At 39.2% G+C, this 19,460-nt stretch overlaps 2 protein-coding genes and 1 pseudogene across 2 annotated transcripts; 1 reads left to right on the top strand and 2 right to left on the bottom strand.

The window, feature by feature from the left end:
- Window positions 1-258: 258 nt before the first annotated feature.
- On the bottom strand, window positions 259-2,378 carry LOC118110623 (annotated as a pseudogene).
- Window positions 2,133-7,229, bottom strand: LOC118111525 (cytosolic sulfotransferase 1). The gene is made up of 8 exons (XM_035160185.2): window positions 7,156-7,229; window positions 5,586-5,724; window positions 5,326-5,454; window positions 4,288-4,388; window positions 4,070-4,196; window positions 3,881-3,978; window positions 3,165-3,339; window positions 2,133-3,084 (listed from the first exon to the last, which is right to left on the bottom strand). The coding sequence occupies exons 2-8, from the start codon at window positions 5,722-5,724 to the stop codon at window positions 2,972-2,974; spliced, it is 882 nt and encodes a 293-aa protein (XP_035016076.1). The 5' UTR covers window positions 7,156-7,229; the 3' UTR covers window positions 2,133-2,971.
- A 2,498-nt stretch (window positions 7,230-9,727) lies between these two features.
- Window positions 9,728-18,968, top strand: wdr46 (WD repeat domain 46). Its single transcript, XM_035159678.2, has 14 exons — window positions 9,728-9,839; window positions 10,778-10,975; window positions 11,681-11,761; window positions 11,856-11,968; window positions 12,087-12,174; window positions 12,969-13,030; window positions 14,610-14,714; window positions 14,807-14,957; window positions 15,490-15,725; window positions 16,737-16,890; window positions 17,462-17,609; window positions 17,907-18,097; window positions 18,213-18,326; window positions 18,428-18,968. Exons 1-14 carry the CDS (start codon window positions 9,768-9,770, stop codon window positions 18,545-18,547), a joined length of 1,833 nt encoding a protein of 610 aa, XP_035015569.2. The 5' UTR covers window positions 9,728-9,767; the 3' UTR covers window positions 18,548-18,968.
- Window positions 18,969-19,460: the final 492 nt, after the last annotated feature.

Genomic DNA, 19,460 nt, shown 5'->3' with positions numbered 1-19,460 from the left:
GAAACGGTAAGAATTAAAATAATCAGCTACCGAAACAAGATTTTTCTTCAAGATTACCTTGTTCTGTTGACCAGTAAAATGATTCTTCCAGTCACCCACAGCATCTTTTTCTTTCTTCTCTGCTTTCTTGTGCAACATATACAATAAAGAACATGTGCTACAATGGACCCTGTGGCTTATAAACATGTTTATGTTGGTACAGAAGAAAGAAAGTGGCTAAAATGATGAAAAATCTGAACACATTTGTGACACAGATGGTCAGAAACATTGAAACTGCTGAGAACATGTAAACACAGATATGAATTAGAATGAAATGAAATGAAAATGAGTTTTTTCACCAATATTTCTATTATTTCTTGAGAAATTCACAAAAAATGTTGGAGCCACAGTGAAGTGGTTCTTCCAGTCACCAACTTTCCCTGCAGAGCCACAGGGAATGAGTCAGGTCATTTTAGCTGAAGCTGGACAACATGTCACATGTACTATTCATTACAATTAACTGTACCTTTCCTCATGAAAGAGGAAATTTTGAAATCCATCCCTGGCAATCCTGAGTAGTGGACCACCTTGTCTTGTTTCATATTATCAAACTCCACGATGCCTTTGAGTCCTTCCATCTCCTCGACTGATGGAGACAAACCGAGGAAGCTGCAGAGTTTGTCTATTTCCCGTTCAGTATCCTGGAAACACAGTGGTCAGATACTGTCACCACACTGTTAACGCAGGAGCAGAGACTTCTGTATCACACCAACACAAAATCACCTCAACCAGGTCTTCATAGAACATGAAATGAAGGTTTGAATATGTTGATTTCTTCTCCCACCAGCTGCTCACATGGTCATACTAGGATCCATGCACCACTGCACCAACACATCAAAATATTAAAGGAATCTTTGCATCTCCAATACAATAAAACTGTATTTCTATGTTTGCTATACTTACTCTTTCCCTCCATGAATCTGTGCAGGTAACTGCTCCAGTCTCCAGGCTCTGGCTGGATCAGTGTCATGCGATCAAAGTGGAAATAAGACACCACACTGTCCTTCCCATTGCGCGCCACATAAACTATCGACACAACAAGAAAACACTGACGTTATCTAAATAGTATCAATCTACAGTGTAGAGAGGAATAGAAGCAAAAGAAAACCACTAAATCAGAAAGTGTGCCAACATGTTGACAAGTGCTGTAAATATTAATGAACATAAATCTGCTGTACCAGTCGCTGGAGGCACCAAGTATCAGAAGTCAAACTTCATATGTAGTAGAAAAAATATATTTTTAATATCCCCAAAAAATGTATTATCTTATCTAATTAATATTTTCTATTCTAATTTACTTTGTTGACATTAAACACTTAAGAAAGTAGTTAAGTTAAGAAATAGACATAAACCTGGAATATGTCGTCTGTCATTTGATCATTCCTTTGATCACACATTATCCATATCAACTGAGTACACTTTGTTTCAATCTCATCCATTCATAAATAATTATCTCACTGGCTTTAAAGTCTCAGCAACAAATCCGCTTATCATTTTTCAGTGACTGTGTATGAGATTATCTAATGTACTAATGTATCTAATGTAATGTCAAGTCTTATTTTTTGGGATACAAAGCATTTTTTGTCACTTTTTAAAACGTTTTTGTTTTTTACACACTACTTGTGTAAAAAACTCATTCCATGTTGTAGAAGATCCGATAATTAAAACTAATTAATGGGCATATTCATTCCCTGAGGACTTTATTAGAAACACAGAACTAATATTGATCTGAGCCTCCTTTTCCTACCAAAGTCTACCAGAGTCTTTGTGGCATAGGACACATTGAGAGATTCTGGTCCATGTGGACATGAGGCCATCTAGAGCTCACCCAAATTGACTGCTGCCAGTAATTAATGGCCACATCAGTACTGTGTGTAACTGTGTTATTATCATTATTAGTAGTTGTCGTGGTTTTACTTCCACCAAGGTGGTTATGTTTTCATTGTCAGCAGGATTAGTCAGAAACCACAGAACCAATTTACATGAAATTTAACTTGGCAAGATCCAGTGTTAGACTTGGCAGAGGTATTCACCTTTTTTATAGTTTATCAAGTGACAAATGTTCCCAGGAAACAGGCAAGTGGAAAAATATGCATAGGTTAGTTCCTTTATTTAGACCGACATTGTTTTCAGGACCATGAGATCACAGCTTAACAGTAGATACAGTTCATTTCTGTCAAATTAAGTTTGACAAAGAGACTGTGGCTGCTGGTACAGTAATGAATGGATTTCAAAGTATTTCCACTTGTTTACAAGGCCCTGAATGGTACGGCTCCCTGGTACATTTCTAACCTGCTCACTGACTATAACACAACTGGATCCCTCAGATCCTCAAGCATGTGTCTCCTTATTGTAGCTGGAATTAAAAAATAATTCAGGTGAAGATGCATGTAGTCACCATGACCATTATCTCTGATCTGGGATGAGGCCTGTGCCAACTGCTTTTTCTTTAAAAAGCAAATTTAAAACATTTATTTTCTCTCAGGCTTCAGGTAGTTAATTGGGTGTGTGTTGTGTGTGTGTGTGTGTGTGTGTGTGTGTGTGTGTGTGTGTGTGTGTGTGTGTGTGAGTGTGTGTAAGTGTGTTCATGTCTCATACATCTCCTGTTGGTTATTTCATCGGTGCAGAGTATCAATATGCATTTTCTATCTCATTCCTTTAATGTTTCCTATATTCTTCGCACATTGAGATTACTTCTGTATGAAATGTGCTCTACAAACTAAAATTAATTGATTGATCGATTGATCAACATCACAGTAAAATATCAAGGCTTATATCAGTAAAAGTCAAACTTTGATAATTGATATAATTATTGTAATCAGACTGATTATATAATTTTCTTGTTACCAAAAATCTAAAATAAGGCTCTGGCTCAAACTATTTGATAAAATACCAGTTCAGGAATGTTTCATTTAGCAAACGGGCCAGACTTCTAAATCTCAGTGCGAAACTTCAGTGTGGGATTCTTCATCTTTTTCTTGTAGTCTTCGTCAAACTCTTCATTCTGAGCAACAGTGAAGTGGTTCTTCCAGTCACCAACTTTCCCTGCAGAGCCACAGAGTATCAGTCAGGAAACATAATGAGATAAGTGATTATGGTTTGAGAAGATTTCTCCTTCACCGTACCTTTTCTCATGAAAGGAGACACCTTGTGGTCCATCACTTCAACAGTGGAATAATTGGCCATTTTGTCTTGTTTCATGTTGTCAAACTTCGCTCCAGTTGCGACTCTTTCCTTCTTTTCGGCTGAAGGAGACAAACCGAGGAAGGAACAGAGCTTGTCTATCTCTCGTCCCGTGTCCTGCACATATTGAACAACCTCAGTCTCAGCACATCAATGCAAAATGACAAAAAATAAATCTGTCCCAGCATCTTTTAAATGCATTGTTATTGTGAACATTGCTGCACAACATTGAATTCTACTTCTTACTATATTGCAGTATTGTGCTCACTTGCTTTCTTGCTATGAGTAAGTTGTGAGGATATATATGATGCTGGCTAAAAAAAGACTTTACTGACTGTACTGGCAATTAGATAGTACTGCAGATAGCAGGTCCTGCTACTCTTCATCCATCCACCAGATGTCCTAGACTCTCCTCCCCATCTCCATCACCTGACTCCCAACACCTCCCTCCTCTCCTGTCTCTGAGGCCCTACTAACCACTTTCTTTCTATTTTCTTAACCACACAACATGGGTGAAGACTCGCCCCTACCCTGCCTCTGATGATTAGTAGGAGCAGGTCTTCACCCACAATTCATTAAACATCATTACACTAAGACTAAAGTATTGATTATTCCTTATTTGAAAACACAGACACAAACACCTCTCAGCTTACTGTACCTCAGTCAGGTCTTCATAGAACATGTAGTGAATATTGGAATATGTCTGTTTCTTCTCCCACCAGCCGTTCACGTGGTCATACCAAGATCCAAACACAACTAAAGCCAGAGGACAATACATGAAGGAACATTGAGAAAGGAAATGAGGGAACTTGAGACTCCATTTACATGAAAACTTATTTGAACTCACTCTTGTCCTCCTTGAAATCCTGCAGGAAGGTGCTCCAGTTAAGTGGATCTGGCTGGATAAAGTTCATCCGGCCAAAATGAAAATAGGACACTGCCGAGTCCTTTGCGTTACGACCGACGTAGATAATCTGCAGAGGGAGAAAAATAGAAAAATAGAAAATAGAAATAGAAATAGGACACAAACTTGGTCCATAAATGATTCATTTCTCAGGGCTTTACCCGGCAGTTCTGCTCCCAGAAGGACTTCGGCAAAAACTGGATTGGTAGATGAGTTTTAATTAGACGAGGAGTGGTGGGTAGTTGGTCCGCCAGGTCTTTGCCTTTATGAAGAGAAGGATTTGTCTGTGACTGATTACATGCACGATTAGACTTGTTTATATACCAGAGAACAACAGGACTTCAATGCCGAAACCGTTGTGAGGTGCTTCATGGCTTCATGAATTTACACAATGAAAAACATTCACTACTCCACCAGTGGTGTAACCTTATCACTCGGTCAGTCAGGGACGTCACGCAGTCAGTCGATCGCTCAGTCAGTCAAAGGCATTTGTGTTTCTGTGACATCACAGTTGAGTCCAGACAAAATTTATACTTTCAGCTTGTGGTTGCTGACCAACTCACAATTTTAGATTTTCTATCACATTTTAAATTTGTACTCAATCTGGTTCATTCTAGGAGTTTGTTACAGTAAAAAAAAAAAAATTACACACTAAATTAAAAATGGCTGACTTCCTGTTGCGTTTTTAGGGTATGGCTACAAGAAGCTTTTTACAGATCTAAATATGATACACATGCGTATACGTTTCCATAGATCCACGTGAAACATACTGCGAGAGCCTCCATTGAGATTTTCTCTGGGGGCACCCTTGGGTCTTTTTGCTACAGCCTCACTCCAGACCTTTATCAGGTATGAAGTTAAGCCACTTCTGATGCAATAGCAAAGTTTTCATGAGATTCCAAGCACCCCTAGAGCATAAAAAATAGGAAAAGTAATAAGGGCGTGCTATAGAGTCAACATGCCAAACTCATGCCCAATTTCAATATCAAATCGTATAATTTACAAGTTCAAACATGGGTGCAAAATTTGTTTTTGTACGTCATAAAGGTTACGAAAATGTGTTTGGAAAAAATTTACACAATGAAAATCCTGTTTTAGAACCTTAGACATTGTCTGTTGCCACTATGGCAATAAGTGACAATTAAAACATTGATGTTTTACAATGTTACATAATTGTGACTGTGAGCACATGATTGAACCTTTGGTGTGAAAAGGTGCGCTGATCTCCAGGAAGGGCACTCTCTCATGAATGGGGATGGATGCGATACGCTCGGGACACACATCCTCAAAATACAGAAGATCCAGGATGTAAGAGACCCATGTTGTCCCTGGAATTAAAACAAACATGCATACAAACTGTTGAGAGGCCTGTTCTGGGCATTCATCGACATACAATAATGGATTTATGTGTACAACTGTGATGCATTACGTGCTGCACTGTCAAACACACAACCCCCACCTGCTTTAGGAAAAGTAGCTATGACAATATCACTTGGTCTCGCTTCGAAGCTTTGTATGTTGTCCCAGTTTTCAGTGAAGTAGTTGGTCATGTAGACTCCGTGGAACTCAAAGATTGTTGGTCGAGGTAGCGGCTCCATCTGTTGGAAAATATCAATATGGCAATAACTTAAATGGTTATTGCATTCAGGAGGAAAAAAATCCTGTTGACCAGTTTTAGAAATAGAGGGTTATGCAAACATTGCAACATGTCCTATTAAGCCAAGCGTTCCTTTGATATAACATCACAGATGTGTTGCTGACACCCTCTGATTACAATGCTTGTTTGCCTTTCCTGTTCACTCCTGTTGACTCAAATATTATCTAGATTGTCACTGAGGTGTGTGCCTCCCCCTTCTAAACAAAGGTTGAAGCCACTTGGTAAAATGTTCATTGTGTATGGGACCTGGAACTTGATGTTAACATATAATATTTGAAAAAGTTTTTAGTAAACCGGCACTAGAAATTCAAGTTTGCACATTTCTAGAAAAAGATTTTGTTTATAAACAAGAGGAACAACTGTGCAGATACAGGGCAGACAACCGTGAGTAAAACTAAAAAACTCAAATTTCCCGGTGTGAGATGATTTTTGATCTGAATCTGATTGGACATTGACAATCCAATCACAAAGCCGACTCAGACTGTCCAATCAGTGCAGGAGTGCAGGAGTTGTTTATTTCAGGAAATACCACACAACTATGTACAATCAACAATCTGATCTGCTCAGTGTGTGTGTGTGTGTGTGTGTGTGTGTGTGTGTGTGTGTGTGTGTGTGTGTGTGTGGGTGTGTGTGTGCGTGTGTGTGTGTGGTCAATGTGACTCTCATGGGCAATGGGTGAGGTAGGTCTGCTGTTGACGGAGTCCTTTTATGTCCTGCAGCATTTTTAAGGAACAAAGAATCTCTTTGTCAAACCAGGCCTGGATTGTGTGTTTCATGTTGAATGGATGCTGCTCATTTTTTTATCGGGGAGATATGTGATGATTTATTCGATCTTCCCTGTTCTCAAACTGCTTTTGACAAACTTCTATTTTACATTGCCATATTTTCTTCAATTTTCTTTGCGTTTAAAGTGCTTGATTTTACTGAGTCACCTTGTTTTTAACATCATTTTATCAAAAAATAACATACAATACAAATAGAGATACGAATAAAGTATTGTTTTCTTTCTGATGTGAGTACACATTGTCCTGCAGAAGTATCTGTGGCAAAGTAACCTTCAGCAGCTCAGTCGGTTCACAGACCTTTATCACTACACTACAGTGTAGACCAGTTTGAGTCAAACCTGATTCTATGTTCTATCGCGAAGAACTGAGTCCAAAACTAACCACAACGAATCTGCGGTTGTGAATCCCTGGTTTGCTCTAACGGTCCGGAAACATGTTGAGAAAACACGATTCTCTGCAAACTTTTACTCAGTTTTTTCGCGCAATTCACGTCCACGCGAGCGAATACCACGTCGATCGGCAGCGTCCGAACCTGACAAACACTGAACCTGACAACATTAGTTTGGAAAGTACAAGAGTTTTGTTACCTCAGGTTCCCAGAGCAGCGCCCCTCTGATACTGCGGTTCACTCGGAAGTCGTGATTTACAGACCGCCTCCCAGAGAAAGTTCAACGAATCTGTAATCTCTTATCTACAGTTCATAGACTGCATATAAAAAAGTTTATAATCTACAGTGTACATTCAATAAACCACAGTATACAATCTACGGTGTACATACAATAATCTACAGTGTTGTTCTATAGTCTATAATTCATTATTTACAGTCTATAGTCTATAATCTACAGTGTTATTCTACAGTCTATAAACTATAATCTATAGTTTACATTCAATAAACTACAGTCTAAAATCTACAGTGTTATTCTAAAGTCTATAGTCTACAATCTACGGTGTACATACAATAATCTATAGTGTTATTCTATAGTCTATAATCCATAATTTACAGTCTATAATGTGTACATTCAATAATCTACAGTCTATAATTTACAGTATTATTCTATAGTTTATAATCTACAGTGCTATTCTACAGTCTATAATCTATAATCTACAGTTTGCATTCAATAATCTACCGTCTATAATCTACAGTGGAAAGTCGGAAACATGTTCTTGTTCTTTCTCAACCACTTCTCCTCGAGCTCGATGTGAAACGTCCTGAGGGGAAGGACATTCTTTTTTTCAGTTTATACACAACATATAATATACACATTACATATAACTTCTATCTATCTATCTATCTATCTATCTATCTATCTATCTATCTATCTATAATATAAATGCACTTAATATATTTTTTTACTTTAAATACACTTAACACCTGCTGTGCCACAATTTACAGGCTATATGTTCTAATGCACAACTTTTGTATTGTTTCATTTATTTATCTTTAAATCTGTATTTGGTTTCAGTACTCAGGCTCCTCACTCCTGTCACCTCATTCTACTTCTCTCAGCTCAAATTTCCAATCATCTTATACTTGTATAAAGAGGCAGAGAGGAATAAAAGTAAATCTCCTCCTCTCTTTATTTATCATCAAGCCTGGCCTGGACGATATGAATATCCCCACAGGCTGAGTCATTGAGAAGCGAATCTTTAAAAAGCACAGAGAACAATGAACAAGCTGCAGCACATTGATACTGAGCAGCAAAGGGAAAATACTGTTTTCAGTTGTGGAGACTGAAGTCCGATGGTCCTAGAAAGTAACATGTACTGGCTCATCTTAAAGCAAACAGACCGTAAATTGTTGACAGGCAAAAATGTCAGTGGTGTCCGAACCAGAAAAACAGGTGCTGTTAAAGAGAGGAGAGGTCTTGAAGAGAGGAGGGGTTGAAATTGTTTCTCCTTCCTCTGCTTTCATGCACAACTACATTGTCATTACATCCTTAACAAGAAAATTAACTCCATCATAGTGAAGCCCACAAAAAGTCTGGATTAAATTAAATGTAAAATGCCGGTTCAACACTTTTCTCTTTTCTCTTCCATGTGGCTCTCGGGACTTGCTGTGTAACACACTCTAATTTGTAATGGAAGGCTGGGTCCCAGATGTGATGTTAACATTCCCCCCCTGCTCTGCGCCTCCAGTTTTCCGGTGTTTTTGTTTAAGCCCCCTGTTTTCTCAGAAACATGAGGAGCACATATGTTTAGACTCAACATAGTTTCATTCATGTGTACAGAGGCATGCAGGTCTAGGTTTGTGTGAATCAGAAGTTTGAACAAGAGAAATGACTAGATAACAATTCCATATAACATTAAAATGATTTCATTATGAGAAGTTCTTTTAACTTTGTGGTGCAAAGTGAAAACAATCTGTCAAAACACGTGCTATTCATTCCTCTTTGAGAAACTTTTGAGGTCATACGATTTGGTGAGAAGAGAATGGATAACACCCAACTGCAGTTAGCTGTTATTATGTTGTAGCTGATCAGTGTATACAACTTCTTTGAACATGCATGGTAATAAACGGAGGAATGTGTTCATCCAAAAACTCCCAATTACGATATATTGTTAAAAAGTCAAACTACTACAAAGAGTTACGAAGTAAAATGTCTACAAAAAGGCTTATAAAAAACCCCAAGAATGAGAAAAATTGGGATTGCAAAAGATGAACATTTTAATATTATAAATCTAGAACCTTGATATACTATTACTATGATGATGATGATTATTTTTCATCTGCAGTTTTTTATATTGAAACACCCTGAAATATACATTTATAAATAAAAGAATGAACAAACGTTTAAATAAATGTATTAATATATGTAGAAATACATAATTAGCCTTTTCCCTAATTTATGTATGTATTTACTTATTTATTTCTGCATTTATTAATTGGTGTATTAATTTATTTTAGCAGTTTTGATCCTTAATAAAGAAAACATAAAAATGTGTCCAATTGTCTTTATAATTATAAAGACTAACATCATTATGAACATAATTACTTTTAAATACAATTAAAAATAACATGTTGGCGGTTGCAAAATGCTTGATATATTTTATTCAGTTATATGTAACTGCTACGTAAAATATTAAATAGATTAAAACAATTCATTATTAAACAAAATAAAAACAGAGCAGCGAACATGAAACAGGAAATGACGTAATTAACATGCGGGGTCACAGGAACTGAGAAACGTATACAACAAAGATGGCGACCACCGGCGAGGCAACAGCGATCGTTTCACACGTGGAGAATCAGAAGAAGAAGAAGAAGAAGGGGGTAATTATTATCGTGTTATTAGATCATGAGTGAAAATGTTCGTCAGTAGAAGAGTGTCGGTGTTTTTATATCAGCAGTTAACAGACACACAGTCACAGCAGGTTAGTGGTAGCTAGCGAAGAGCTAATTTGCAGGCTGCTCCAAGCTAACACTTATCTCTGTGTGCTCCTCCTAAAGTCAGCTCTCCCGACATGATACCTGTGTGCTCCTCCTAAAGTCAGCTCTCCTGACATGATACCTGTGTGCTCCTCCTAAAGTCAGCTCTCCTTGCATGATACCTGTCTGCTCCTCCTAATGTCAGCTCTCCCAACATGATACCTTATTGCTCCTCCTAAAGTCAGCTCTCCTGACATGATACCTGTGTGCTCCTCCTAAAGTCAGCTCTCCTGACATGATACCTGTGTGCTCCTCCTAAAGTCAGCTCTCCCAACATGATACCTTCATGCTCCTCCTAAAGTCAGCTCTCCTAACATGATACCTTATTGCTCCTCCTAAAGTCAGCTGTCCCGACATGATACCTGTGTGCTCCTCCTAAAGTCAGCTCTCCCATCATGATACCTTATTGCTCCTCCTAAAGTCAGCTCTCCCGACATGATACCTTATTGCTCCTCCTAAAGTCAGCTCTCCCGACATGATACCTGTGTGCTCCTCCTAAAGTCAGCTCTCCCGACATGATACCTTATTGCTCCTCCTAAAGTCAGCTCTCCTAACATGATACCTGTGTGCTCCTCCTAAAGTCAGCTCTCCCATCATGATACCTTAGTGCTCCTCCTAAAGTCAGCTCTCCCGACATGATACCTTATTGCTCCTCCTAAAGTCAGCTGTCCCGACATGATACCTGTGTGCTCCTCCTAAAGTCAGCTCTCCCGACATGATACCTTATTGCTCCTCCTAAGTCAGCTCTCCTAACATGATACCTCTCTGCTCCTCTTCTACAGCCTCCTGTCCGGTACTGGCAGGAGAACGGGAAAGATGAAAACCAAGCGGGAGGAGACGGAGGAAAAGCTCCACAGCAGAAGGAGAACAGGAAAGATGAAAGCCAAGCAGGAGGAGAAGCTCCACAGCAGAAGGAGCCCAAGACGAAGAAAAGGAAGCAAGAGGAGGCTCAAGGAGGTGGAAAGAAATTCATATCAGGAGTAAGATTTTATTTTATTGGTCTTTTTATTAAGTTCTTATCACAAGGTCTTACATCACAGAATTAGTTTTATACTAATTATAACATTTTATTATTATTATTATTATTATCAGAGAAGGAAAGTGGTTGTAGTTGACCAGCTAAGCATCAAAATGTCACTCATTTGATATCCTCTCAGGGTGATGATGTTGAGTAATGATGAATAACTGCTGTCACCATTCAGGTGAATTTAAAATCTGAATTACTGAAGAGTGGTGGTCTGGTGTCTGCACAGCACAGCAATACCAAGAGCATATCAAGATTCTTATTAATAGGAGTAAATCATTTGAATAGATAAGTTTTCCTCTTTTTGTTTGGACTTAATGTTCCATGACATGATCTTTCCCCACACGGCCGTCAGGCCGTCATGCAATAATTGTTTATTTACATCCTTTGCTGCAGCCTTAAGTAAGTTAATCAGTTTTTTAATATCTGAAAGAGGCTTCTATTCTCTGAAATTTATGCTTTTGTTTTTACTCTGAGCAGTTAACCACTTATCCCTCTAACGTTTAAGATTATTTACATCACTCTATGACGGCTTGAATGTCAATAAAAAACGGAGACATTGTGCTATTTTAAAACTCATCTCCCAGCTGTGCATTAGCTGCAGCATTATTCTAGTGCCAACAAAGTAAATTCTGTGTATTTTCTCTCATTCTCCCTTTAGAAATCAGACCCTTTCCCTGGTCCTGCTCCTATTCCACAAGAAAGGCTGGAGAAGTTCAAGAGGAAAGAGAATATAAAAAAGGTAAACAACCCTGTCACTGTCTCATATCTGGTAAGTAATGGATATAACGGTTGCCATTAGCCAACATCTCATTTTACAAAAATTCTCTCCCCAGCGTCGGAAGCAGCATTACAAGTTGAAAGACATGATATCTCGCTCCGAAGAAACGTCACAAATGGCTCAGAAACAAGCTGCGCGGTTTGACATCCTACTCCCAGAGGACGCAGGGTAAAATTTCCAGTTTTCTTCATGTCACTGTGGATGATGCGAAACATTAAATAATGAATATGTCACTCAAAGACTTGGATTGAAAGCCTCGGTGTGACGGGCTTCCCTCTGATCTCAGGTTTCTTGAAGGAGAGGAAGATGAGGACACATGTACGATCTCTCAGGAAGATATTGCAGATGCTGTGGATATAACATCTGGAACAAAGGTGAGGGACACTAATCTGGCCCCAAGTGAGAGGGTTGGACAAGTTCACTTCTGCTTTCCAAGAGCAGGAGCCTTATTCATTAAAACACAAGTCGTTATCAGTTGGTATGATAATTGGTATCAGAAAAAATATCACCTTCATCAATAACATAAGACATTTAGACATCAGAGATTTTAGAGACAGGTATATAAATCAGTAAAGTATAATAAATAATAAGAATTCCGTCTCCCCCTTTTTCCTAATACATTCACAACATTTTACAATTGGATGATAAGAGATCTCATCAGTAAAACAAAAGAAACCACACACCTGCACCTTTAATTTCACCTTTAAAAGCGACCCCATGGACCTTTCTCTAAATTAAATTATACATGGAGGATATTTCAGTACAGTACATTATAAATAATAAAACTAAACTTGAATGGCACTCAGAAGAGCGCATACCTCTGCCAAGGCCCAACAGTCCCCTTCAATTCAATCAAGCTGCAACAAATTTCCCACACTTATAGATATGAGTTCCCTACATGTCTTTGAATTTTTTTTCATCAAGATCCATTAGTTATTTCCTTGGAAAGCGGTGAAAATGAAAAACAAAAAAAACGCAATCTAGCAAGGTTAAAGAAAGTGAAAGTTCCCTGATCCAGATATGCACCAAAATTTAATGGGTTCTATCCTGACTGATACCACATCTTTCCACCAAGTTTTTTCGAGATCCATTCCATTGTTTGTGTAATCTTGCTTACAAGTAAAGAAACAAACAAACAAACGCTCCCTCCCTCTCTCTCTCTCCTCAGTATTTTAACCTGAAACTGTCTCAGTTCGGTCCATATCGTCTGGATTACAGCAAAACTGGACGGTCAGTATCACGCACTCTTCACTCAGGCAGTGTATGATGTTTGACTTTGTGTTGTTTTAATGCTGTTATTGTTTACGTTATCAAACAGTCACCTTGGTTCAGTGTCACTGGAAGACAACAGCTACTTTCATTCAGTAACACAAAGGTTAAAGCACAGGGGTTCCACTCTGAAATCAGAGTAAAGAGAAATTGGACTACATATATTTTTTGTTTATACAAACATTAGCTTTCTTCTTGCCACTTGAGGGCAGCACACAAAGGACTAAACACACCATTGACAGATCGGGCTGCCACAACATATATTGGATTTCCACTAGACAATTATAATGGCCAAAATATTGATATATCACAATATATATCAAAGGTTATGTGTTGCATAATAAAAAATGTTTATCTCATTTTGGAAAATAATGCTAAGTGAATTATGTTTGAAGATGAGGTAGAGGTGGAACTGATATATTTAACCGACGCCCAAACCAGGGATCTTTGAAAGTATCAGAGGCATTTGCAGGTATAATGGTTTTGGAACATCACTGGTTGGTTTGTTGAGAAAGAGACGAGCGCTTTATGTGAAAAACTCCACACGAGTCCACCCACACTCAACTGCAGATCAGTGAAGAAGTGTTGGTTCTGCAAAAACCCGATCGTTGCCATGACCACAAACATGCAATTGAGGAGCGATAGGTGGTTTGGGAGTTGTCGGTTTATGAGAAGTCACAGTGAGCTGTGTATAAGATGATGAGACAGTATCAACATGAAGTGTATCTGTCTACTCTAAGAAATGTTAATGAATTTTGAAAAACAATGAATCAGATTTGACCTTAGAAGTAACTTTTCATATCTTCTCTAAGGAGTGAGTCCACCATATTGCACCACCTCATTTGTACTGTAGCACAATTTACACATGCGTGACTCAGATTGAGGAGTGACCTCAAACTTGGCAGAGCTACAACAATCCTCTGATAGTTAATTCAGTTTGGATCAGGCGGTCAGTAAAACTCTTACTCACTGCACCGAAGACTTTATCTGCCTTAGAACAGTGACTGAGGCAGGAGTGTTAGTAATGTCGACTGTGCTAGAAATCAAACTAAAAATAAGTGAACAAGTAAAATAAAAGGTGGGGGGAAAAAAGATAAAATCACAGTATCACATGAAGGCAAGTCTATAAAAGTGGGTTTTAAGAAGTGATTTAAAAGAAGTCATTGGTCTGCGAGCCTTATCTCAGACCGTTCTGAATCCTTGATCTGACCTTTTTTAATGGATGTACAAATAAATAACACATGGTTTTCCTTGGCTCATGCATCATCCCCGCCCCAAGTTTGAGGACTTTTGGCATAATCGTGCTGACAAACAGACGAAGGGAGTGTTGTCCATTTGTTTTCCCTGAAGAATGTACATCCAGTATTCACTCTTGTTTGTCTCTGTTTTGGAAATATCTGACTCTCCGACTGGGGAAATGTTCCACCGTTTTCTCCAGCTGCTCACAAACTGTCTCTGTTTCTAGTCTGGTGCTCAGCAGATAAATATCTTCAATGTTTGAGTTGTTTGTTGTTAATGTTATGCTCTTTATTTCCCTCAGCCACCTTTTGCTTGGTGGGAGGCGAGGCCATGTAGCTTGTGTAGACTGGCAGTCCAAACAGCTGATGTGTGAAATTAACGTGATGGAGTCTGTCAATGATGTAAAGTAAGTCATCCAACACAAAAAAACGTAATGTACTAGTCATGCTACATATTCACTTTGATATGATATATTAACACATTTCGGCCTTTATGTAGGTGGCTTCACAGTGAGACCATGTACGCAGTGGCTCAGAAGAAGTGGCTGTACATTTACGACTCCAACGGAATAGAGCTTCACTGCATCCGCAAGTTCAATGACGTCCTTCGTATGCAGTTCCTCCCTTATCACTTTCTGCTTGCTACAGCGGTGGGTTCATTAAATCTGTGGCGTCCTGCATGTTTGTGTTAAAGATATTTACCACAGACGCTGATGTTTTCCGTTTAGTTAAAGCTTCATTTTAACTTTTGGCACAGACCTGACAAAAAGGGCACAATTGAAAAGTTGTTAATTATGATTGTAAATATAAATAACAATCTGATTAAGATAACTTATCAGATGCATAAACATATCTGTCTAGAGGAACATTTTGACAACTAGATGAACTAGAAGTTACTGAAGAAAACTTAAAAATGTGATGTTTATTTCCAAAGGATGGTGGAGATGATGATGTTGGAAAGTTTAAGTCTAAAAATATATTTAAACAAATACGCTGTGTGCGTTGAGGCGTTGAGACCACAAAACCAACTTCCTGTTCAGAAAACTCATTCAGTCCTCACCTCACAGAAACCCTGGTTCACAGTAAAAACTAATTTATAATCAAACGCATTCCAAATTGACTTGAACTCATGAAGAGTAACCCGCTCTGACAAACCTTTCCCTCGTCACTCTTTGTCTTCAGAGTGCTACAAGCTTCCTACAGTACCTGGATGTGTCTGTGGGAAAGGAGGTGGCAGCCATCTGCACCAAGACTGGCCGACTGGATGTGATGTGCCAGAACCCTCGTAACGCTATCATCCACCTGGGACACTCCAACGGTACAGTCACCCTGTGGTCGCCCAACCAGAGAGAAGCCCTCGTCAAGATGCTGTGTCACCACGGCGGCGTGCGCTCTGTCACCGTTGACAAGTCGGGCACGTGAGTCACTTTTAAACCCCTGACCTCATGTAGGATGGAGTTTGTATTTCGTTTAAAGGCAGGAAGCTGTTACTATTTACTTCATTGCCTGAGTGTTTAACGAGTGCTTGTTATCAATGATAAAATCTTTTATTCAGTCCTCAAACGCTCACATATTTTTTAGGGATTTGCTTTTGTACTTGGTCGTTGCCAAAGAGCTCCATGACACTGTGTGTCAGGAGAGCTTCTCACACCAACCTGAGGCTGTTCTGTAGAAGGAATGGTCTTAACATCCTCTTGAACATTGTGCTGGTCTGATCTGCACCTGGAAATACTTGTCTGAGGTATTTCTGTACAACTTCCTGCCAGGAGGTTGTGTTTTCATCCCTGCCTGTTGTTTTTTCATTGGTTGGTGTGTTTGTAAGAACGATTACAAAAGATCTACTGGATACTTTACCACAAAACATGGAAGAAGGAAAATGTATGGATCATTACATTTTGGTGCACATCCAGGATATTTTTTTTTTCACTTACTTAAACAGTTTTGGCAGTTTGACATTTTCACTGATTTCTGAGAGTAATTTCGGGATGAAAAAAATCAGCAACATTTAGAGAACTGATGTCTGTTAGTGTGTGAAATTTGGTGATTGGATTGGACGGTTGGGCCTCTACCGAGTGCCCTTCAAGTTAAATTGAAGGGTCCACTTACTTTTTCCTCCAGTGCTGTGAATTTTTAATTGATATGTTAAATATTGACATGAAAAATTGTTTTTGCTGGTGTGTTAAAAGCTTAATCACATTGTGTACACGCGTATGTCCATATGGTTCACATACTTGCATGTGTCTCCGTACATGCATACAGTGGATCACATGTTCTTACTAATGCAACCATGAACATGTCGGCACAAGAAATCCATAAATGTGATGAACAGCTTCATTGTCGGGTTGAATGACTGTTACATTTTCTGATGGGACCAATGAACTGCAGTCTCCACAATGCTCACCGTCATTATGGTCTTCTCTTCTTGGCAGATACATGCTGACATCTGGGATGGATAAAAAGTTGAAGGTGTACGACATTCGAACCTTCAAGCCCCTCAAGTCCTACTTCCTCCCTGCTGGAGCTTCCTGTTTGTCACTGAGCCAGAGAGGGCTGCTGTCTGCAGCCACAGGGGATATTGTTCAGGTCATTATCACCGCCACACCGCACGATTAATGATTTGTAGTTCAAAACGGATCCAGTGAACACAAGGTCATGCATATTCACAATGTAGAAGTGGTTTGATATGTACCATGATCAGAAAATAACGTATTCTTTAGTGGGGAACATGCAAACTGTAGATACAGGATATTGAAAAACACATGTCGTGACACTTGACAGTCACACTTTGTTTTATGGGTCAGTCATATCTTAATAATAGCCTCTTAATTTTCCTAGGCAGAACTATGTCAAATGGTTTTAATTATAGGAAATGATGTGAGAGTTAAATCAGTTGTGTTAAATTTAACAGCAGTTTTTGATTTCCAGAGCAATATCATTTTAAGTAGAAATATTAATAATTAATCTGTTATCTTCCTCCGCCAAGGAGGTAATGTTTTCACCCCTGGCCATTTGCTTGTTGGTGGGTTTGTTTGTTTGTAAGAAAGATTACACAAAAACAATTTTCTTGGTTATACATTACAGACTTCTGTATATGTTGGTAACCTTTAAGCTGTATATCACTGAATATGTGTGTGTGTAAACTGTCTCCGTGCAGGTGTACAGGGACGTGTGGAGCACTCCAGTAACTAAACCCTACATGGCTCACAGGGTTCGGGGAACAGCGTGGGGGCTGCAGTTTTGTCCCTTTGAAGACGTCCTCGGGGTCGGACACGGAGACGGCTTCACCAGCATGCTCATACCAGGTTCGACTTGATTTCCAATCTCTCACACACACCACACACACACACACACACACACACACACACACACACACACACACACACACACACACACACACACACACACACACACACTGTAATAGACCAAACAACAAGGGCGCGCCAAATAGGTCATGGTCAAAACATCCATATGACACACAGTACGTCATCCCTAAATCGATAATCATGGTTTATTTGACTGCGATCAACCAATTTGTCTGTGTATTAAAACTGTTCTCATCCCATCTCTACCTCTGTTGCCCTCATTTTAAAAATGTACAGGTGCCGGTGAGCCTAACTTTGACGGTTTGGATGCTAACCCATACCGCAGTGTAAAGCAGAGGCAGGAGTGGGAGGTTAAAGCTCTGCTGGAGAAGATCCAGCCGGAGCTCATCACCCTGAACCCCAATGAACTGGGTCAAGTTGACCACGCCACCTTTACACAAAGGCACCAGGACAGAGTCACAGCTCTGGTCAGTGTCTTACTTGTGCACATCAATTTTTAATTTAATATACAAATCTGAACAGTTTGAAATATCGTTTGATTTTTTACAGCCTTCTAAATTCATGTTTTTTTTATCTTCTCAGGGCTTTGACCCACTTGCCAAAGAAAAATTTGTACCCAGGTATAAGAAAAAAGGTCGCAGTTCTACTGGCAGTGTCGAAAAGCGCAAGAAGAAAGTGGCTCACGAGGACCTGAGGGTGAGTAATCAAGAATATAAGATGATGTTTAAAAATATATGGGATTTTTCTGCTGTATCTGCAGAGCGTGGCTAATCTCTCTTGACTTGTTTGCCCTGCAGGATGTAATCAGGGAAACTGTGGAAGACAAAATGAAGGTGGAAAAAGAAAGAAAGGAGAAGGATTTGAAGACGGGGGAATCTTCTGGCTCGAAATCTGCTCTGGACAGATTCAAAAAATAGAAAAGTGGAAAGACCCTTTGTGCCGCCCGGACGTCAGTGACATTCTGTGGGAGCGACCTTTTGAACTTCATATAAATGACTCATTTTTGGACACATTCCTCCAACAAAACACAAGTGGCAGAAATTCTGGATATTGTCTACTACTAAGGACATTGTGATGGGTAACAGTTTGAAATCTACATCTGAAATCAGTGTAGTGGAAGGGCCGCTCTATTCAATGTAGCCTGAAGCGATTCCTGTCTACATGGGTAGATGTGTGCGGTGCCACGGCTGGCGTGTGTGTTGCCTAGAATTTGTGATGAGTTGTAAGGTTTTTTTTTCCTCATCTGATAACATTTTCACTCATTTTTTAACTAAACTGGCTGAGAATATGTCAAATGTTTTATATTAATGTCCTAAAAATAAACAACATACTGCCAAGCCTTTGGATCCTGTGTTATTTGACATTGTCAAGTAAAAACAATCATTATTTTCCCCGAGGGGCAGTTTGCTGTGCAGCCAGCAGTCCGTGCATGACAAAAACAGACAATCCATACAATGTAAATTAACTCAATATAAATATCTAAGATCAGAGGGAATGAACAAACTCTTGAAACCAGTTGGTGTAGAAGTCTTAAACCTGCATCATCTTCGTCTAAAAAAAGTTTCCACTTGTCTTTCACATTATCAGCTGAGTTGTGATCTTTCAGGTCACCAGGCATGATGGGTTCAAAAGTTCCTCATACCACATCTGATGTGGTTGAGACACTGATTTGACCTCACCATCGGTATTTGGTCAGATAAGAAGCATTTTGAATGTTTGAGGCTCCTTCACCTTTCACAGGAACCTGTTTTTGCTCACGTTGGTTTCCTTGTCATAGTGAAACCATTCTGTCAGTTGAGTTTCATTTGTTATAGAGACAAAGTTTTGAAA

The sequence above is a fragment of the Hippoglossus stenolepis genome, chromosome 6, assembly GCF_022539355.2.
Source record: "Hippoglossus stenolepis isolate QCI-W04-F060 chromosome 6, HSTE1.2, whole genome shotgun sequence".
NCBI classification, from domain to species: Eukaryota; Metazoa; Chordata; class Actinopteri; order Pleuronectiformes; family Pleuronectidae; genus Hippoglossus; species Hippoglossus stenolepis.
Note: the sequence above shows the minus strand (reverse complement) of the source record. Positions and strands in the feature narration are given on the sequence as shown.